The sequence below is a fragment of the Purpureocillium lilacinum genome, assembly GCF_023168085.1.
Source record: "Purpureocillium lilacinum CBS 284.36 DNA, scaffold_2, whole genome shotgun sequence".
NCBI lineage: Eukaryota > Fungi > Ascomycota > Sordariomycetes > Hypocreales > Ophiocordycipitaceae > Purpureocillium > Purpureocillium lilacinum.
Window position 1 is genome coordinate 2,802,199 of NW_027072112.1, and position 21,327 is coordinate 2,823,525.

The 21,327-nt window shown below is 59.7% G+C and overlaps 6 protein-coding genes across 6 annotated transcripts; 4 read left to right on the forward strand and 2 right to left on the reverse strand.

Moving 5' to 3' along the window:
• Positions 1-255: 255 nt before the first annotated feature.
• Positions 256-945, reverse strand: PLICBS_002625 (uncharacterized protein; the record flags this gene model as incomplete). Its single annotated transcript, XM_018322320.1, has 1 exon — positions 256-945. One exon carries the CDS (start codon positions 943-945, stop codon positions 256-258), a length of 690 nt encoding a protein of 229 aa, XP_018179800.1.
• An 11,008-nt stretch (positions 946-11,953) lies between these two features.
• PLICBS_002626 (transcriptional activator) lies at positions 11,954-12,721 on the forward strand (the record flags this gene model as incomplete). Its single annotated transcript, XM_018322321.1, has 1 exon — positions 11,954-12,721. One exon carries the CDS (start codon positions 11,954-11,956, stop codon positions 12,719-12,721), a length of 768 nt encoding a protein of 255 aa, XP_018179801.1.
• Positions 12,722-14,145: 1,424 nt separating this feature from the next.
• On the forward strand, positions 14,146-15,396 carry PLICBS_002627 (uncharacterized protein; the record flags this gene model as incomplete). Its single annotated transcript, XM_018322322.1, has 3 exons — positions 14,146-14,244; positions 14,310-14,926; positions 15,015-15,396. 3 exons carry the CDS (start codon positions 14,146-14,148, stop codon positions 15,394-15,396), a joined length of 1,098 nt encoding a protein of 365 aa, XP_018179802.1.
• An 814-nt stretch (positions 15,397-16,210) lies between these two features.
• Positions 16,211-18,594, forward strand: PLICBS_002628 (uncharacterized protein; the record flags this gene model as incomplete). The annotated part of the gene is made up of 5 exons (XM_018322323.1): positions 16,211-16,508; positions 16,567-17,218; positions 17,276-17,593; positions 17,642-17,705; positions 17,755-18,594. 5 exons carry the CDS (start codon positions 16,211-16,213, stop codon positions 18,592-18,594), a joined length of 2,172 nt encoding a protein of 723 aa, XP_018179803.1.
• Positions 18,595-19,642: 1,048 nt separating this feature from the next.
• On the forward strand, positions 19,643-20,404 carry PLICBS_002629 (S-adenosylmethionine-dependent methyltransferase; the record flags this gene model as incomplete). Its single annotated transcript, XM_018322324.1, has 1 exon — positions 19,643-20,404. The coding sequence occupies one exon, from the start codon at positions 19,643-19,645 to the stop codon at positions 20,402-20,404; it is 762 nt and encodes a 253-aa protein (XP_018179804.1).
• Positions 20,405-20,741: 337 nt separating this feature from the next.
• PLICBS_002630 (mRNA splicing protein smd1) lies at positions 20,742-21,296 on the reverse strand (the record flags this gene model as incomplete). The annotated part of the gene is made up of 3 exons (XM_018322325.1): positions 20,742-21,034; positions 21,136-21,185; positions 21,283-21,296. 3 exons carry the CDS (start codon positions 21,294-21,296, stop codon positions 20,742-20,744), a joined length of 357 nt encoding a protein of 118 aa, XP_018179805.1.
• Between the last annotated feature and the right edge of the window lie 31 nt (positions 21,297-21,327).

Consider the following 21,327-nt stretch of genomic DNA (forward strand, 5'->3'; position numbering starts at 1 on the left):
CACCATCTGCACCCCCTCCTCTTGCTACTTTTTATGTGTCCATCCAGTGAGTAAAGAGTGTGTGGTCGGTGCATATAGACAAAAGAGATGTAAATCGAAAGTTTGGCCGCCGGGATACCATTAAGATGTACAGAAGCGATGCTCCGGGTGAGTGAGCCGGCTGGCGAACCGAACAAGGGGATCCAAGATTCGCAGTGCCATGGCGTCGAGAACAGATTCCGTATCATTTTGGTTGGCGCCATTGGGAATTTCGCTTCACTCGACCTTCCGCCGCTTGCCCCTAGGCGCCGGTTCCATCCTCGGCGTATAAGTGACGGTCCGTGTTACCACCTCGCGAATGTGACGGACGCTGGTGCGTGATGATTTGTGCTTCTTGGAGTCTGCAAATCGTGCCTTCAAGGCTGCTTCCCAGTCGAAAACAGAATGCACTGATCGGGCGCTGAAAGGCGACCGAACGGTACTGGCACTGAGGGGCGAGTCGAAGTTGGAGATGGCGGGGCTCGGCGGTAGTTTGAGACTCGGGAATGAAGCTGCACCAGTCGGTGGAGCGGACATAGGGCCCGACGAGGTGTAAGGGCTGGGGGGCACCACGGGCGCTGATGTTGGCGGAGACGGCTTGGTGCTGCTTGCGGTCGAACTGGGAGAGGAGTCGCCTGCCTTGGACGAGCCCTCAGACTTCTCGCTAGGAGCGGCCCCAGATGCGGAGTCTGGCGTTGTTTCGCCCGAGGAAGCCACGATTGGCGAGTTGAGAGACATTGCCTTGGTGAGGAAGTCGGTATAAGCTGAGGGCGGGCTGATCGGCGTCTTGATGAAGTCTGGGTCAGGCTTGCATGGAAAGTTGATCGCAGACAGCGGCGTAGCTGTCGATGCCGAGGCAATCTCAGATGGAAATGTAGCCGTGACCGGCGTGGAGAGCTTCTCCAGCTTGGGTTTGGTGACGGGCATAATGGCAACGACGACGGCGCTTCCCTGCAAACAAGCGACCCGGTCCTGAAGATCCTGCAGTGTCGCAGCTGTGAAGGGGGAGGGAGGGGAGGAGGTGGATGAAGAGCACAGAGGGTGGGCAAAGAGTGAAGACGCCAGGAACAAAGCCCTTCCGGAGCTAAATCGTGGAAGAACCGAGGGGGGCTGGCTGTAATATAGCGAGGGAAGGCAGAGAGGCAGAAATGCAAGGCAGGGAGAAGAGGGCAGAAGAGCGCTGGTGGTAAGAGGGGTGGGAAACGAATCGTAGCAGGAGTGGGCGCTACGATGCAGCGGAGGGTCGACAGCTACCGAGCAGACGATACCTGTGAAGCACACAGGACTGTTGAATGTGAGAGATTGGTTGGAGGGCTGACTGGGGGCGCCCGGCGGCAAACACAGAGCCTGCACTTGGATATGCGCCGACACGCTGGATCTGACGTCGAACGGGGCGCGCTGGTGGACGGGCGAGCGAACGCCGCAAGCTCCTGGGCAAGGGTGGGAAGACAGGAGCGCGCGCGTGTCTCGAGGGATTGACCAAGCGCCGTGCTCGTTCTTGTGGAAGAGTGCAGGGTTGAGCGTGACGACGGAGGTCCAAGAGGTTGAGGATGGACAGGGGTGAGGCCGGCGAGGGTGTGCAGCTAGCTGGATGGGAGGGGTGGCCTGCAGAGGCTCCGCTGGCTTGCAGCGCAGCGGTTAGCAAGATCTCGAGTTGACCGAAAGCTTCAGCGCACAACTCGACGTGTGGGTGGCCTTGCGCTCGGCCGGCTCTTCCCTGTGCACCGTCGATTCGGTTGGTCTTGTGGCTCCCCGCGCTTGCGCCCGTATGGGCTGACCGTCAGGATCCGAGGATCGAGGACTTGACTCGTGGTGCTTCCCGCTTGCTCTGGTGCTAGCGCCCAGCAACGGATGGGATCTTGGCCGGGCTGGATGGCCGCCAAGCGTAGCGCTGCCGGGTTCCCTGGAGTTGCACGCGACAGATCTGATTCGGCGATGCCGCTGACGGGTGAAGAACACCTGGAATTGGCCTGCTGATTGGGCGGGATCGGACTCAAGCCCAGCGCCAAATCTGTCAAATGGACCCCAAGATCACGACGATGTCGTGCGTGACGATGGCCGCGTGTGTGAAGATTCCACGCCGAGGCCGAAGACCTTCTCTGGGAGTCCTGGTTGGGCAGAGGAATTTGGCGTTTCTCGAGAGAAGAAAGCTAGTTCTGTCGTTGGCAAGCGGCTCCCGCTGTTGCTGCTGTTGGCTGCCGGGGGGGGGGGGGGGGGGAGGTTGGAGATTGGCTGTGTCGCGATGCTTGTCCAAGCGAGCGGTCGAGGAAGTCGGATGCTAGCTAAAATTTGATCCCTAGTAGGGGTGTCCGAAAGTTGTGATACGTAATGCGTGAAGATGACAGCCAGACGGGGCCGACGTCGTCAGGGGAGCTGTGGAGGCAGTGGTGGTACCGGTGGTGCAGATGAATATCAACCGGAGCGGAAAGACGTGGTGACTTGTCTTGCAAAAAGCGAGCTTGAAGATTGCCTAGGTGCAGAGTGTGTGGCAAGGGATGAGGTCGGTGCAACCGGACGAGGCAGTGCTGCTCAGCAGAAGCCAGGAGTTGATACGACAATGGGTGAGGCGACGATTGGAAGCCTTCCAGAGGCAGCGGATGGGTGAGTAAGGTATTTGCGGGGAGAGGGGAATTGGAGGACAGAATCAGGTCCCAGCTCGAGTCGCAACTGTGGCTGCTGCCTTTGTACTTTGTATCTGGGAGAAGAGCTCGAGGTAAGAGCGATGGCTGATCTTTATCTTTGTCAGTGCCTTCCTCTCCAACCATGAGCTCGCGCCCCTCCTCAATACCCCCCCGTCAACACCACCAGCGCGGCCTGGCGAGAACTTCGCGACAACATATGGCGAAACTTCTGCATCGATGTTGCCCGCCAATCAGTTGTCTGCGCTTACACGTTCATGAAGTTGACCGTTCTTTATTTTAAGCCTTTCGCGTTAATTCAAACGGCGCACACACAGCGGCCCGCTGCAGCCATCCGTCGTGGCTCTTGTTTTAATCTGCCTCAGCAAAGCGCGCGGCTCAGCAAACCCAGCAGCCGGTCCTCAAGGACCAAGGAAAGCTAGCCATTGCCAGGCCCCGAGCCGGACTGTGGCGCCGCTACTTACGATTGCTTCTCGGCCTGTGGCTGGCGTTTACTCCGACTCGGGTGTGTGGCCATATCATCGAGGCCCGCTACTTGTTTGCGCGCGGCACGTGAAGCAGAAGGCTCCGTTCCCCTCTTCTATCCGCATCGTGACCCTTGTGTAGCCAAGGTACTGGATGTCGATACTTGTTATTGACGGTATGGAAGCGCACATTGCGAACAGCAGCAGGCCTTTGCCCGCCCCCCTTCCCCTTCATTTCTCAGTCAAAAGACTGGCCTCGCCTGACCCACGACAGGTTGATATGGCAACGAAGTTACATACATTCAGCGGTCTAAATTGAGTGCAAAGCTGGTCGTTTGCCACTGTATTCCCGGACGCTGGTGGTTGGTGAGCCGGGGCTCCAATGCAGACCCCTTGTTTAAGCGCCGCCGACACGCGCGGGATCCTTCTCGCGCTCATCGACCAACCGCATGAGAGTTCAGTCCGCCTAGATCATCTTCGAGAACAACGTGCACGACAGTTGGCCCTCCGCCGTCCAATACCATTTGGCTTCAGGCACTCTTCAGTATCGGTGATGACCAAACACAGAGCGCAATTGGCCTGCGAGAGGAGGGCTGCCCGTTCTGCAACTCCTGGGAGGGTATCGCACCAACAACGGTGCGTACTGCAAGTCTCACGACAAGATTTACCAAGGTTGCTTAACACCCTGAAGCTCTCGAGGCCGTCATCTGCCCCTCGGGTGGTCTCCAAGCCTACGGTCAGTCACCAAGGTATCTATGTGAATGCGGCTCCGCGAGCAACGGACGGCCTTGGACGTAACCTGGCAGGTTTAGCGCTTGTATTGCTTCACACTTGAGAGCGGATGATCTGAAGCCACTGCTGCTGATGGACCTCCTGTGGTGCTGCGTGAGAAAAGCAAGTTCATGTGTGCACCAACGCATGAGCCTCCAGCAGCATACGCTTGAGGAGTCTTTCCACGCTGCCGAATGCCAACCCCCAATGTTGGACCACTGAATGGATACCGCGACCCTCCATTTCGCACGACTCGCCTCTCAGGCTTGGCCACGAAGTGGGTGGACGCGAGTGCGATGCCCGCGTCTGTTAGTCTGAGGATCTAGCGAATGACGCGCAGTCTATCGAGACGGCGTACGTTCACTCATCCGATCCCCTAGCCGCGGAACTCGTCAATGGGAAGAGAATTAGCCCGAGACACCTTTTGGGAGCACTGCAACGATGCAAGTACTGTTGAGAGGCTCAAGTCTGCCTGGCCTTGGCACTGGCCAAGCAGTGAAGCCAACACCCACGACAATGCAAGCCATGGCGCGTGTAGCTGCGACATGCGTCAGGCTTCATCGGGACCCAGGCGACTTTCTGTCAGCTGGATTTGACGTTTCTCATCATGGACATAGCTCGACCGGTACTGGACTTCGCTTCGTCGGGTTGAATCTAGCGTTGGACTCACTGGGGATTTCCGCGACTGACGATCATGCATTGCTTCGGGATTTGGCTGTCTCACTGACAGATCTGTATCTATGTTCATCATATTCATCCTTGTCTTTCGTTTGGTCTCTGAACGGGCTTCACTGCTCCTGAGGCGAGTACGGCCGGGGTGCAGACGACTCTAGTAATGCAGCCTACCCTAGAACAATGGGGACGAGGAGTCTTGGGCGAGGCACGCACGGCCTGGCCAAATGTTCACTACATGTGCGCGATGGTCTGGTAGCCATTGATGGAAGTTGGCGTTCCAGAATGCGCTTGATAGGCAATATCCAGGCCTTCAGGAATGTTCGAGAAACCAATGTTCACCACCCATACACTTCTAACCACGACATGACTCTCAGCTGCCTGGGACCGGACCTACCCAAAATGAAACATGATCGCACACTGGGCCCAACGGCAAAAACAAGAATGACCGAGAGCGCCATACTATGCTCGCCAGGATAAAGGACCGGGCCACACCTAGCGAGGCTACAAAAAAAGGTTGTTTTGCGACTGCAATGTTTACTTGACCAAGGGCCTATTGCGGACAATGACTCTGTCGTGGGGGAGAGATTGGTTTTACGCCAAACCCCAAGCACAACGCTTCATTGGCGCTGCTTAGTATGTTTGAGGGGCGGTCATCGTCCATGTCGACTCCATATTTGCCAAAGACGATGATCGAAATGTGCGAACACCGATGCCCCTGCACGTTGTGTTTACATTCTGGCAAGAGACAAGCCTGGAGAGGGACAGAGGACCGAGAGAAACGCTGCAAGGATCAAATATCAAGTCTGCGACCACATCAACACGTGTGTTGGCTGGCCATCATGGCTGTCTCTTCATACACATGGGGAGTATGTCAATGTCCTTCTACATAATAGAGCAGTCAATACCCACACTCCCGTCTCCGGAGGTGTCGTCAAGGACCCTGGTGCCGGCCTGTAATGCGTCGGTCGAAAAAGCAGTAGCACGGCATGATGGTAAGCAGTTGGGAGAGTTACATTGCTTCGCGCCTGTACGGAGGTAGGCAACGCAATCAGAAAGACGTAATGATGATGACATCGGAGAGGAAACGCGATATCGGCCTGGGCAGTGACGGCGATGCAATCTTAAGATGGCAGCGGGCGACGCGGAGGGATATTGCTGCAGATGTGCCACCCACGCTCGTGGACATTAGCAGTCCTTGCGTCACGGCACCTATGGCAACCGCCAACAGGCAGGCAGTGGCACCTCAAGACCTATCACACAGAGACGGATCGGACTGTGTCACACGCGCGCTCGACAAGACGGCCCGTCGCGGCAGTACCCGCCGTCATCAGCCTAACAGGAGCACCAAATCTCCCACCGTGCGGTTCGATTCGCTCCCGGTCACATCGGCCAGGCGTTGCGACTGATTGCCGTGCCCACTTGCAGGGAGTCGACGGCTTGGGATGTGACAGCCGCGAGGAAGGGCTACCGTACGAGCAGCCATCCATTGGGCCTGATCCGTCTCTTACTCCATGGCGACATGTATAATTGTGTGCTATTGCGTCGCGATGCGGGCCAAGATTATCAAGACTGACGGAGACGGCGGGACTTCATGCTACGGCCGAGGGGAGCTCTTGGTCCCCCGGCCCAAACATGGTGATACGACATCCCCAAAGTCCGTGGCACGGCGTTGCAGTGCTCCGCGCAAACAAACCGACTTGAGTACGAAGTACGTGGTGATGATTGCGTGTCCTGCTGTGATGCATGGCTGTCACCCTGTCCAAGTTGCGGCTCGGTGCTAGGTTCTGGGTTGCACCTGGAACGAAGCTACTGGCAGTGGCTTGCCCGGATGTACTTGGCCGTGACAGTCTTGGCGGACTGCCTCTCAATTTCCAAGGCCTCCGGGTCTCCGACCTTGGGTGCCATGTTCGGATGAAGTTTCTGACAAGAACTTCGATGGGGCCATGAGTCTTTGGACATGGCCGAACAAGGGATCTCCTGGCAACGCTGGCGGGGCAGACTGGTTACAACTTTCCCACCCCTGAAGCAATATAATCAAGGCACAGACAGCGCTGAATGCTTTTCCTCCTGTCACTGAAGTGCTCAGGGGATGTCGTCCATAGCTCGAGGAGTGTCCCAAGTCCAATCCGGCGCCCAGAAAAGGACGGATTTCCCGGCATTCGAGTGGCGTTGGGCAGACATGGCCAACTTGATTCGCCTCGGTTGCCCGACCATGCCCGCAGCAACCACAACGGCTCAGTCCCACGCGAGCTGCTGCTGCCTGCGGGGTTTCCGGAGTCAGTCGTAGAGGCCCAGCTGTTTATCGAACGTTCCTGTACAGCTGCAGCTCGACTGGGAAGAGGAGGGTGAGGTGCAGGTCATCTGCGGAGTGCAAAAGGAGGAATCCGCCAAGCTGTGCCATTTTCTCTACCAAGTACGAAACAACTAACGCACATCTTGGAGTCCTGGGACCCTGGCCGGTAAGACATCGAGGCGTCAGTGAGGCAGAAGCTGGGTCAGCGGGCATGACGTTGCTTCAGCCTCCCCGCGCGTCAATGGTTCAAGAACATCGCGCGCCAGACTGCGTGGGAGCTCGTACACCGACTTTTGGCTACAAGGTCGCCGAAGCTAGTGGAGGCATTGGAGCATATGTCCCCATGGCTCGTCGTGGCAGGCCAGAGTTCCACCATGCGGACGCTGGTACCGAGCTTGAACCTCGCTACATCACGTGCTGACCCGCACCTCGCTGAAAGCAGTGTTTCGTCAGCGCCGCAGCAAGTGGGCTCTCCTGCACTGCGCCATTGATGTGTCGGTGTCGGAGCAGACGGGGGAGGCCTGTCGTCCAATTCCTGGGACATCTTTGACTCCTGACACTGTCACCGCCTCATGCTTGGCTCGAGGGCGCTCAAGGTTGCTCCGCCCGCGAAGCTCTCGCCCGTGTGTGGACGTCTCGCAGGACGAGGCAGCACGATGCTGGCGCCGCCAGGCGGCAGGAGATCATGTCGCTGCTCGACCCATACCTGGGCTGTCTCGCACCTCGCGGGCACTCTTTGATCCCTTCGTCATACGACCGCACCAAGCATCTCCGGAGGGGAGGGTGACGGGGAGGGGAACCACAAGCCCGGCTAAATATAGCGGTTTACATACGACCCGAGGAGCATGAGGAGGTGCTGACTACAGACTCTCGGCGAGTGTGGGCTCCAGTTTCACTTCACTTGGGAACTGGACAAAAGTCGCAACATCTTGGGCACAGAGGGGAGAGCCTGTTGTTGGACACACCATGTGTAAGTCGGGCTCTCCTCATGTTGGGCACTCACTGCGCGTTGGTGCCAACTTTGCCAGCACACAATCACACGCCACCACCACCTTGAGGCGCGGGCGATCGGTCGAGGAGGTGTGTGGAGCAGGGCGAGAGGAACGGAGCAGGGAAAACCGACCAAGACTCCGCGACTGTCGCGGCGATGCTGATGGTGCGTGAGTACTCGAAGGCGAGCCGGCGCAGCGCGCATGTCGTCACGCCACGCTCGGAACTCGCGACGTGGGGCGGAGAAGCGCGGCGGCCGCTGAAGAGACATAATATTGGGGGCTGAGAGCAACGGCAGAGGGATTTTGCGAGGCGGTCCCCGAGGGGAATGGGGGTTGGGCACCGGGGGGGGGGGGATGGAGGGGGTACGGGAAATACGAACGCTTCCCGTGAGACGGACGGCAGGTCTTCATGCCATCGCCGGCGCCGCGGTCTGGGGCGCTCCGACGAGCCGATATTATATCTGCGGATGACCACGACCTGGTGCTGGTGTGACGAAGACGAGAGGAGAATTGCTCTGGTGACGACGGGAGGATGGTGAGCAGTGAGAGGTGACGATGAGAAACAACAGGGCCGCTGGCACCAAGCAGGGCAGGGCAGCGTGTGAGAGACGCGGGTGAGACAGGGCCATCGGCGCGTGCAGGTCGGCGCCGAGCCAGGCCCAGGATGATGCAGACTTGACGGACAGCCGCCCGGCCAGCCAGCCCAGCCAGCCAGCCAGTCCATGGGCCCATGAATGCCCTGCTGGCCGGCCTTTGCGTGGCAGGCAGCTCCACGCCGCCCCCGAACCGGTACAGCACTGTGCTGGTCGGGCAGAGGTACTCGTGCGGGTACCTGTACGCGCGACGGTACGCGGCCGTTGCGCCAACGTCTGCGCTAGAGGGCAAGTACCCGCCCCAACAAATGGCTGTAGCTCCTTCTTGGTCGAGAGACGCATCCTTGGATGGTCCGTGCATCACGTCATCTCCCAGCAAATCATCATCGAGGCGCGTCGCCAGCCACCGCGGCGGCCCCACCGGAGGGGCTGAATCAGCCAGTCACAGCTGTTAAAAGACTCAGCGTCCCCGCCCCTCAAATCAAATCACATCCTCGCATTTCCCTCGTCCCTCGCTGCGGCCGGTTCGATTCGAGTTTCTCCCTTCTCCTCCCAACGGCCAATCAATCCAGCTCGTCCGTTCCTCCACTCAAACGCTGAGACTTGATCGAAAGGAATCAAGCAAGCAGCAGAAAAGTAGGGCCTCCGTCGCGTGCGTGCGCGCCTCCAGATTCGCCCAAAAAACACAAGAGACAAGCTCGAGCTGCCCCGGGCGCGCAAGCTGCTAGCCAGCCAGCCATTCACAGCGCCTCGCCTCGCCCGCCGTCGAGCTCGGTCCGCTCGCCCGCAAAAAGCACCAGCCAGCCAGCAAGCCAGCAAGCACCAGCTTCGCATCAGCCCTCGCATCGCCTCGTCGCGCACGCGCCAGCCGGAGCCGCGAAGAAGCGCCCAGCGACAGGAAAGCCAGGCCAGAGAGAGCTTGAGCCGCCTGCCAGCCCATCCCGCCGACACCCGCGCCTGTCTGTCTGTGCCCTCGCGGATCCGCAAGAAACGACGAGCGAGCCATCGTCGCGTCCCGCATCGGCATCAGCCTGCAGCACCACCGCACCGCAACGCACCGCACCGCGCCGCGCCGCACCGCGCTGCACCGCGCCCGGCTAACATCGCCGGCTCTTTGCACCACCGGCACCAGCACCCAGCACACAGGGCCGCGCCCCATCAGCAACAGCTGGACTGACTGCCTGCCTGCATCCACGCGCATCGCATCGTCGCGCCTCAGCTACCCAGCTCGTCCGTGCCACCTTGCTTTCGTCTTTCGCATCCCGCGGAAGCTCTGCAAAAAAGACCAGGCTCGTCGCACGGCTTTCCATCACTGCCCCGCCCGCCCTCGGACGCCCGGCACCGACGGAATTCCCCCCGGCATCCAGCAGCAAACGTTGGGTAGCTTCCCTGAGCTACCGGCAAGCTCTCTGCTGGAGCTCCGCGACTCTTGGCCACCCAAAAGGCCGGACCCCCCCCCCCCCCCCCCCCCCCAGCAAATCAGCACCCGTATTTCGCGCGTCGCCATTTGACGCTGCCATCGCAAGCCTCTACCTCTCACCACAGAGGCCTATCATCGTCGCCAGCCTCTCCATCACCTCGTCCATTGGCCGTGCTCCCCGTCAGGTGACAGCACGCGCCTGCGGCATTCAGTCCTGCCTCTGCTCGTGCCGTCAATCAGAGGCCCTTGAGCGCATCGTCGCGCCCTGACGTCGCCCCCAAACGGTCGCCGCATAAGCTCCGAGCTCCCGCCCGCCGTTCCGACACCTGCTTGGTTGCACGCCAAAGGTACGTACGCTGAAGACTCCAGCCACTTGGCAATATCCTTCGATACATACCCCTTCCTCCGCGTCGCTTGTCCCTGGCCCAGCCGCCGCTGCATGAATGAACCACGGGATAGCCGGGTGCTTGACGTCGTCTCGTTCAGACGTGCCCCGAGCGCGCAGGCCTGGGACTTGCCCCTCCCCACCTTTTGTCTCGCTCACCTCGAGTTGGGCGCTTGCGAGGTACCCTCCCAGGTGCTGCGAGCGCAATGTCCAAGCGGCACCCGCGTCCGATGGCCTGCTCAGCACCCGCCACCACCTCGAGCACTTATACGGAAACGTTGCTCTCTGCTCTGCCACTTGCGCTGCAGCTCGTCCTTCGTCGCGTCGGCAAGTGCTGAATCATTCCATCCCGGCCTTTGCATCACTTGCCTTGTCAAGTTCCTTTTCCACCCTCCACGTCGCCGAATTGGCGCATTTAGAGGTAGCGACCTGCCTGATTCACACCCTCCCTCATGCACGCGCCCGACACCATTTTCTTGCTCGTCCTCGCGGGCACCACCCATGAGCTCCTCCTCGGACGGGTCTTCAGTCATCATGCACAGCACGCAGCCGCGGTTCTAGCGCGCCGTTGCCCCAGCGCATGGCCTTGCTCTTGCCTCTCGTCTTCTTCGCGGGCCGTATGGAGCGAAGGCGAGAACAAAGGGACTTGCATGGAGTCTGTGCTGCTCTCTTGGAGGCCCCCTCCCCTGGTTGCCTGCACCTCGAGCTTGCCGAGCCTGTAGCCCGGGTGCCGCGATTGATGGCATGGTGGGCCTGGTTTGTGCATGTTTCCGTCATGCATGGGCCTGCCAACGCATCGCGAGTGTGGCTCCAGGCGCCGCCAGCCCCGTCCACCGTCCGCAGAGCCCTGGCCTTCCCGTCGTGTCGCTGCGCCGCCCGACTGCCCTATATACAGCTGAGCTAACGCTTTTGGTTGGATAGATCTCCCAAGCTCTCCATCTAGAGGCCGCCGTGGGAACAAGCGCATTGCTTTGTCTCGCTCGCTTCTTCCCGTCGTCGTCGCACAGTCGATTCGCGCCCGGGTCGGATCTCACGTGGTTCTCCATTCCTCCACGGCCGGACCACCGATCTCGCCGGCACCCCGCAGCCTCGACATCAGCGTGCAGCCAGCTTGGCCGACCCTGGGAGGCCACATCCCACCACCATCTGCCAGCTCATCCACGGTTTCCCGACAGATTGGGTGCCCTTACAGCTCTCCGCGCAGTCGCCGCCGCTTAGCCCAAACCGACAGGGACCGACAGTCTCCCAACCCGCGTGCCCAACCATACCCAAGCCCTTTGTGCGTTTTAAACCCCAGCATTCGCTAGAGGGCCTGTGCCAAACGGTTATTCGTTATCCGCTCCCGCTGCGTTTCCTTGGCTGCTTCCACTATCCCACGATTGACCTCATTCGTGGACCTGGACCCTGAGGTCGCGGTGAACGAATAACATCGAGGACCCCACATAGACGCGCGACGCTTTCGCGATACCTTCAGCACCGTCGCGTTGTCGCGTTGACGGAGGGCACCATATTCGTGGTCCCGCAAGAAGACATTCGGGTTACGCAAACGCGGGCGCGACCGCCGGTCTTGCACCTCTCACCAACCAAAACGGCAATCTACACGCCGCACAATCCCTTCTGGCCCTAGAGCTCCACTCCTGGCAAGAAGACGCAGACGAATACCTTTGACGACGATCCAGTTCAGTCCACATCCAGAACACGCCATGTATCAACCTCAATATGGCGTGCCCCAACAGGGCATGCAGCAGGTTCCATACGGCATGCCCGGAATCCAGGCAGCGGCAATGGCTGCAACGGCCGCCGCGTCTGGCTCGAACTACCCCTACATGCACTCGGACCCAAACATGCCCCAGACCTCACCGAGGATGGCCGACGGCTCTAAGAAGGACAACCGCCAGTCTCCTCGGATGAACAGCATGTCTCAAATACCAGGGCGGCGAATGAGCCAAGTCACAAGTCCCGGCGTACCGACAGGCCCCGGGATGATGGGCCACGGCGCTCCGCGTCCCGGGGTGGCACCACCGCAGATGCCCCCGGGCGCGGGCATGCCGCACCCGCAATCTCCTGAGATGCCCTCCGGCGGCGCGGAAGAGTCGCCGCTATATGTCAACGCGAAGCAGTTCCATCGCATCCTGAAGCGGCGCGTCGCGCGGCAACGCCTGGAAGAGCAGCTGCGGCTGACATCCAAGGGCCGCAAGCCGTACCTGCATGAGTCGCGCCATAACCACGCCATGCGCCGGCCTCGCGGGCCTGGCGGCCGCTTCCTGACGGCTGAGGAAGTGGCAGCGATGGAGCGAGACGCTAAAGGCGGCGACGACGCTGCCAAGTCGGAGGGCGGAGATGCGGCTGCTGCCAAATCCACGGACTCTGCAGGTACGAAGCGCAAGTCTGTAGCCGGGTCTGGGTCCCCTAATAAGAAGTCGAAGACAAGCACCAATAGCCCCGACGACGCCGGCGAAGACGACGGTTGAGGGACCAAAGCTCGTCCCAGCTTCCTCGTACCTACGGTGGTCGGCAGGGCCGCGAGCTCACGATGACTTATGACGGCAGAAGGGGGCGACCGGCCTCTCTCCATTGTGTCTACTTTTGGTTCCAATATCGTGTCGGGCGAGGTGTCGGGGTTGGGGGAGGTGTCCACGGTATAGGGTCTGTTTCGATTTTCTCTTCCGGGGGAGTGTTCCGCGTGCCCGCCGACCGCGGCGAGCTGCGAGGTCCGCCACGCCGGGAGCTCTTTTTTCCCAAGCTGTTTTTTCTAATACACAATCGGACTGGCAACAGCAAAACCTGCGCGTCGCTCGACGCGTGGGGCTACAGGACAACTGGACGGACAGAATGCATGGATGATTCGACACGATGGATACCCCGCTTCCCTTTTTATCGCTTCAATTTACTTTCGCTTCCGCGTTCTTGCCACCTTATTTTAGCTCTGCCATTCCGAGCCCGATCCATGGTTTTGTGCTGAGCATTCCCCAGCGGCAGGTCGCCGGGGTAGTGTGACTTGCGAAGATCGAGGCAGGGGTGTTGACCAGGCAGAAGAAAACAACCAGCAACATACAAAAAAAAAGGTTGATAAATGGCTACAGAAAACCCCCAAAGGGAAAACAAAGTACCCATCTAGTTACATGCCTCTCAGATGAGGGAAGACTATGTTGGGACGCTTGGACGACTTGCTCAACTTTTGAGGAATGGATATAGATCAGGGGAAGGCTGTCCGTCGCCGGATATCACACGGGAGAATGTCTTCTGCCTGCGTTTACCTCTCAAGGTCATTACCTACCTTAGTATTTTTGAATGATATCATACACACCTTGCTCGCCCAGGCCGAGTGGATTGAAGCCGTGCCGTAAAATGACTCGGGCTTTGGTCGCCGACCCCCCTCCGAGCAAAAAGCCTCGCCCTGGCGATGAAGCACGCGGGCCGGCATTGCCTTGTTTGACCCGACAGACATTTGTGGTTGGTCGGCCCGGATTCTCGCAAGCCGCCTGGGCCGCCTCCATCTCCATCGGGTTGAGTTAGGACCGGCCAAATCTGGGTCTGGGTGCAGGTGGGGGCGACCCCAGGCCCCAGCCGGTCCCGAGGCGCCACTCGCTGGACCTCGGCTTGCCGGGGGCTCCTTGAACCAACATACATCAACCAGAGGGGACCTCCTCTATTCCGTGATACGTCACGTTGAACGGCTTCTGGACGTCCCCATCGAGTTTCTGCGCCAGGCCCTGTGTTGCTGCGAGATACCAGCTGTTTGATAACCCATTCAAACGGCCGAGAGACGTGCAAGGCTGCGTTCAATTGGCCGCCTGCTCTTCGTCACGCGACCGGTGCAGACACACACAGCCTTGGGTGCAAGCATCGAGCGTCTTCGGCATCATCGACCAGCACTACCGCCATCATCATCATCATGGCGGGCGTTGTACGGCAGCCCATCGACGAGGCGGCGTTCAGCAAGTTCGTCGCCGAAAATGTCCCGCAAATCAAGACGCCAATTGAGCTGAAACAGGTGAGATCTCTGAGCCGACTCGAGGGCGCCGGCCAGTTCCGCTCACCACTGCTACGCGCAAACAGTTTGGGTTCGGGCAGTCGAACCCAACGTACCAGGTCACAGGCGCCGACGGGCAAAAGTTTGTCATGCGCAAGAAGCCGCCGGGGAAGCTGCTTTCCAAGACGGCTCACAAGGTCGAGCGCGAGTATCGTATCATGCACGCGCTCGAGAAGACGGACGTGGCGGTCCCCAAGACCTACTGCCTGTGCGAAGATGAGACCATCATCGGAACGCCTTTCTACATCATGGAGTTCCTTGACGGCAGGATCATCGAGGACTTTACGCTTCCGGACGTGACGCCGGCGGAGCGCACGCAGATGTGGCGTGCGGCCGTGGAGACGCTGGCGCGCTTCCACGCCGTTGACTACCGCTCCGTCGGGCTCGAGAGGTTTGGCAAGCCAGCGGGCTTCTACAGCCGCCAGACCCAGACGTGGAGCACCATCTCCGCCCACCAGGAGGTGGTGCGCGACGTGGACACAGACGAGCAGGTTGGCCGGATGCCTCACTTTGAGGAATTGGTGGGCTTCTTCATGAACGAGAAGCTGCAGCCCAAGGACCGGGCCACGCTGGTACACGGCGACTACAAGATCGATAACCTCGTGTTCCACAAGACGGAACCGCGCGTCATTGGCATCCTCGAGTACGTTGTCGCACACTGTTCCCTTCGCGATTCCCGCCCTTGCGAGACGCTTTCTCTAGCTACCAGAATGCTGACAGTGACAATCTAGCTGGGAAATGTCCACGGTCGGGCACCCCCTTTCTGACGTGTGCAACCTCCTGATGCAGTACTTCACGGTGCGACATGAGGGCGCGGCGCCGGAATCGGCGTTGGGCTTCCTGCCGGGCCGCACGCCCGGTCTCCCGACGGTGGACCAGATCCTCGGATGGTACTCTGCCATCTCGGGCTACGACCCGACAAGCGAGCTGAACTGGGGAATGGCGTTCAACGTGTTCAAGCTGTCGGGGGTGTGCCAGGGCATCGCCGCGCGATATGCCCGGCGGCAGGCGAGCAGCGCCAAGGCCCAGCAGTACACCAAGACGTGGCGGCCGCTGGCCGAGTTCGCGTGGCAGCTCGCGCAGGAAGCCAAGGGCGACGGGCCGCGGCTGTAGAACGCGGGCGAAGGGGCGAAGAGAAGGGGGCTGTCTTGCAAGGGGGACTCTGTGGCAGTGAATTCGACGGGCAGTATTTCAGCCTTGAACCGAGCTGGGGACGGCGATTCCTAGGTTCTCCCTGAAGTGACAGCCTGAATGTCTTCGATTGCGAATCTACCTAGAGGCCCTGTGTAAAAATTTAGAATTTGTTGTCAATCTGGTCGAACCATTACAATGCTGAAATCAGTTGGAAAGCGAGCATCCGTCGGCTGTCCGGCGTGAAGCCGGCATCCTCGGCATCGGAGCGGGTGCCGACTGGAGTGGAGGCCGACCACCGACTGATGATGGCGGCCTGAAGGACCCGACAGATCCACGGATGGGACTGGACCTTAGGTTGGAAGTTTGGAACAGTGCCCAGGTGGAGCTCTCCACTGAGCTTAAAGTTACAGCGCGCATGCGCTGGGCGACCGCTGCTGGCACCAGGCCTCGTGGGCGTTCTGGGCGCCTGCCTGTGGGGGCGCCAATGAGGTAACTTGCCGTCTCCAGTCCCGAGAATCTGAAACCCCTGCTGCCATGACGCCAACGTGCCACTCCAGGGCTGTGTCTTCCTGTCTGCTTTCTGCTGTCACACTCACCGCCGACCTTTGACGAGACTCAACTTTCGTTTCATCCCCGTCACCAACCAATCTCGACCTCCGCCACCTCTCAACTTGCAGCATCTGCAGACCTGCGTCGAAAACTCTGCGCTCCACGGCCTGAAGGGCCATAATTCGCCGTCAACGACTCCCAAGCCTGCTCTCATTCTCATCCCTGACCGGCGCGACGCGTCCGCATGGCGGCAGACACCCGGCGGCGCCGCATCACCCTGCCGCCGCCCGCCGAGGAAAGGCGACCGCTGCTGAGCCGCCTGTACACCGACCATGGCGACGACGGAGATAGAGTCTACAGCTGCATGACCAACCCGCACAGCCACTTGCCTGTGTATACAAACATCCATCGCATACGGCGCGACATCACGAGCGTGGTCGAGGACTACCTGAGCCTCGAGCAGCTGAGGGATGTGAGGATCAACGTCACCGTTGTGAGGCCCCTGGTGGATCAGTTCTACGAGCTTGATGACATTTCCATCAGTGCGCTTCCCCTGCTCTCGGACTAACCGTATGCGTGAATCCTGACCATCTTGCTCAGTCTACTGCCTGCTCGTGAACCGCGCTCAGTTTCTGGTGGAGGAAGCCCATTCGAGTAATCGGCAAAACGTCAACTGGACCCGCGCCACCCTCTGTGAGCTCATCGCAACGCGCATCCTCCGACGCTTCGGCGAGGACTATGACGGCACGGACGGGCTCCTTCTCCTGGCGCACATTCTCGTCGCCGGCTTCGAGCCCTTCCAGAATGCACCTCCACACATTCGCGAGGAGGCCGAGGCGCACACATCGTGGACCTACCAGCGCACGCTGCCCGCGCTCGAGGTGGCCATCCTGACGGAGAGCAAGCACTTTCTGAGCTCGACAACATGCCAACGAGTGGTCACAGCCATCTACGAAGGACGCATCATCTACACGCCGTCGACGTATTGGGACATTATCCCTGACCACTACAAGTTGAAGCCGATATCCATATACGACCCTCGCGAGTCGCCACTTTTGAACCAATATCGACTAATCGTACCCCGCACGCGCAGCATTCTCGAGGCGATCCAGTTCGCCATCCTGCTTGCCCTGTATGTCGGGATCATGCTCGCCAGGAGTAAGGACCGTTTCACCGTCCTGGAGGCGGCCTTTGCCATATACGCCTTCGGATGGGGCCTCGATCAATTTGCCACAATCCTCGCCCATGGATGGTAAGAGATCCCGGTCTCGCGTTGGGGCCCTTTTCATCATCACTAACAAGCATCCAGGGGCGTGTACACGCAAAACTTGTGGTCGTTTCTCGACGTGGCTTTCATATTCATCTACCTCGTATACTTGTTGCTGCGCATGCACGGCCTCCGGGTTGGTGAAATTGGGCCGGCGGAGCAGGCTTTTGACGTCCTGGCTTTGGCTGCGCCTGTCCTGGTGCCCCGGCTGGCGTTCAACCTCCTTTCTGACAACCTGGTATTCCTCGCGCTCAGGTCGATGATGGCAGACTTCATGCTCCTTACAGCGCTGTCTGCGTGGTGCTTTTTTGGATTCTTGTTGTCTTTGCTGTGGCTGGGAGAAGGGGCACATCCTCTTGTGTAAGTTCACGCCTGTTCGCCAGGCCGACTGCTCGCTGACACTTTCAGAACAATATCAAAGTGGATGATATACATCTGGTTTGGTCTGGACGGCACGGGAATTCAGCGATCGGTAAGCTATATCGGCCTGTCTCATAGGGCTCTACTGACATATTATTCAGACAGAGTTCCACTGGCTTCTGGGACCGAGTCTCATGGTGGCATTCGCCTTTCTCGGCAACACTCTCTTCCTCACGATCCTCGTTTCGATGCTGTCCAATACGTTTAGCAACATTTCCAGCAACGCAACGGCCGAGATCCAGTTCCGCCGGGCAGTGTTGACGCTCGAAGGGGTCAAGGCCGATGCCGTCTTTGCCTACCAGCCGCCGTTCAATCTGTTGGCTGTGTTCTTTCTGCTCCCGCTCAAATTTGTAGTCAGCCCGCGGTGGTTCCATAAGATCCACGTCGCCATGGTGCGGCTGGTGAATCTCCCCTTGCTGCTCATTATCGCCATGGCAGAGCGGCGCTTTTTCTGGGGAGCGGGCTCCAAGACCGAGACTGTCTATCCTCGGGCACGGAAGTGGTTCTGGCGCAAGTGGCAGCTGTCGGCTCATCGGTACCTCCGCGCAGTGTTCCAGGTGCCGCCGCCAGACGATGTGCACAACGACATTGCCGTGGACGACGACCTCACGCATCACCTCATCCGACGACAATTCACCAGTGAGACGTCGGCGCAGACGCAGGTCCCACGGAAGCCCTCGCGTAGGGACTCGATGTTTCCGGGGCTGGCCACTAAGCTGCGAGGTTCCTTTACCGAGGGCAGCGAGGATTATGAAGGCATGGCGGGTAGAGTGGCTTCCATGGAAAAGTCCATGCGACGCATGGAGATTATGCTGGCAAGACTGCTCCCAGAGGAAGAGGAGGCTCTGGATGACGAGTCGCCCGATGAGATGGGAGAGAGCAGTACGCTCAAGGAGGGGGACGGATTCACAACAGAATCGGCGTACCGGGGACAGACGTGATTTCATGATATGAAGCATGGCGTTGTCTGGTGCCCTTGTCGGATTTGTATCGGAGTTGCCATACAATGGGATATATGTGGCTAATCAGCCGCTTGTCTGTTGCCACCTTAACTCCTGTGTTTTGTCTGAATGCCCACGTGCCGAATATAAGAAAACCAGTGACACTTTGTTCAGGCTTGCCGCCGGGCAACTGCCGCAGCTTCCAACTACAAACCATTCTACACTGAATCACCGCACAGCTCCAAAGTCACCGCTACCCTTCCCACGACCGAGATTCTGCCCAAAGCACGGGCAGTGTGTGCAAACAGCACACCAGCACAAGTCAATCGAGCGTCTATACCGACCTACGATACTCAATGTGCACCGTCACCTTCTTCCAGCACAAGGGCTGCAAGCACACATGGGCCACGATAACTGAACCCTGCGGCCCGGGGATGGGCTTCGCCACATGCCCCAACATCGGCGACGGATCAACCAAGGAGACGCCCCGGCTGCACAAAACCAAAACGCGACCGTGTCCGCGATGTAGCGCGACGCAGCCGATGTTGGGCGCCGAAGTCGTGGTGGCCTATGACCAGAACGTTGTGCGGATGGTCGGACGCATGGGGTGGGGATTCAAGCTTGGGTGTGGTCCGGACGAGGATGATTGGGGCGTTGATATACGATTCTCCAATGGGTGTGTCGTGCTGTAAGGAATGAGGGTTAGGAACTTATTTGGGGAGATGGTGGTTTGGGTTGATGATGGGGGATCGTGGTGATGTATTGAAGGTGAAGACTACTGGGCGTTTGTATGGAGACTGGATCCTCATCCAGCCCCTCAACACCAACGCTTCACTACCAAATTTCACACACTTCACACAGCGCTCATCAACACGACACGACAATTCGGAAGCACTTGGTCTCACTCCTGGGTGATTTTATTTATATCAAAACAAGAAGCGCGTCGGGCGAGGACTGAATCGTGTCTCCCCGCGAGGGGCTTTCGCCGGAAAACTCATCCACCACTGCCCGCCCCAGACACACCACGACCAGACATCGCGCAAGCACCATGCTGCCAACGCCCGACACATCACACGTCCCCTATGAACGGGTCTACGAGCCCGCAGAAGATTCCTTCCTTCTGCTAGACACCCTCTCGTCCGACTCAGAGCGCGCCTTCCTGCGGGACGAGTTCTCGCACACGACGCCCCTAGTCGTCGAGCTCGGCACCGGCTCGGGCGTCGTCCTCGCCTTCGTGCACGCCCACGCCGAGACGCTCTTCGGCACCCGCCGCGTGCTCACCGCCGGCGTCGACATGAACGCCTACGCGTGCCGCGCGACGGTCGCGACGGCCCGCAGGGCGCAGGCCGACAACCCGGCCACCCACGGCGTCTACCTGGGCTCCTGCATGGGGGACCTCGCGGCGCCGTGGCGCGACGGGTGCGTCGACGTGCTCGTCTTTAACCCGCCGTACGTGCCGACGCCGGAGATGCCTGCGCGTCCGGAGGACTGGGCGGATGCGGTGCCGGCGCCCGGGCAGACGCCCTCGTTTGACGACGATTCGTACCTGCTGTCGCTGTCGTACGCGGGCGGGATGGACGGCATGGAGACGACGGACCGGCTGATTGAGCGCTTGCCGCAGATACTCTCCCCGAGAGGCTGTGCGTACATTCTTCTCTGCGCGCAGAACAAGCCGAACGAGGTCAAGAAAAGGATAGAGGCGTTTGGCCCGGAATGGAGAGCGCTGACGGTGGGATCGAGCGGCAAGACCGCCGGCTGGGAGAAGCTTCAAGTCATACGAATATGGCGAGATACTACAGGTACATCATGACATGCACAAGGCGAGATAAAGGAGAAAATAGTGTGTTGCTGGGCATGCGGAGTCTGTATTCAGGAGCCACGTATTGGCTCGCCCCCCGTTTGTGTCCTCCAAGCAAAGTGCCAGCATCGCGTGTAGAATCGATTCCAGTTTTGAGTGACCAAACGTCCAAAAACGCCAAACCCGTCGCCTTGCGATATCGTCGTGACAACCACCGCGCCGTCTCTATATGCGATTCGTCGGGAAATCCGCCTTCCTGCGCGCAAGAGGCCGCCCGCACTGCCGCCGCCGGAGCTGCGCCGCAGGTCCAGCCAAAGTATTGCTCAATCGCCCGCGTCCCCCGTTTGCCTTAGCCCCGGCCACGGCCACGACCGCGACCGCGCCCTCTGCCGCCTCCTCTGCCGCGGCCACGTCCTCGGTCCGTCTCCTTGCGGGCCTTGTTCTTGGGCTTGGGCGCGTCGTCTACGAGCAGCGTGTCGAGGGGGAGGGAGTCGGGGAGGATGAAGTAGCGGATCGTCGAGCCGCGGATGTTCATGGTGTCGAGCGAGACGGGGCTGCCGCCCTTGGGCGTCATCTTGACGGTGCGGAGAGCCGTGTTCATCTGGGGCGTGACGCTTGCGATCGTGCCGTGGACGATGGTGCCTGTAGGCGGGCAAGGGTCAGTATGCGAGCGACGCGACCCTCGTTGCCGGCCGCGCGAGCGGTCGATCAAGGTCGGGGATCAGGCGGGACAGGAAAGGTACCATTCTTGAGCTCGATTGTCACCGTCTCGTTGGCGCACTTCATCAAGAATCTGGTCGCGCGACGTCAGAGAAGCTCAGGCTTCGCGAGGAGGGGGCGCGGGCATTGCAGGCGGAGCTGCGCGGACATCGCGGCTGCGAGATGCTTACCTGACGAGCTTCATCTTGGCGACTTGAAGTGTTGAGGGTTTGTAT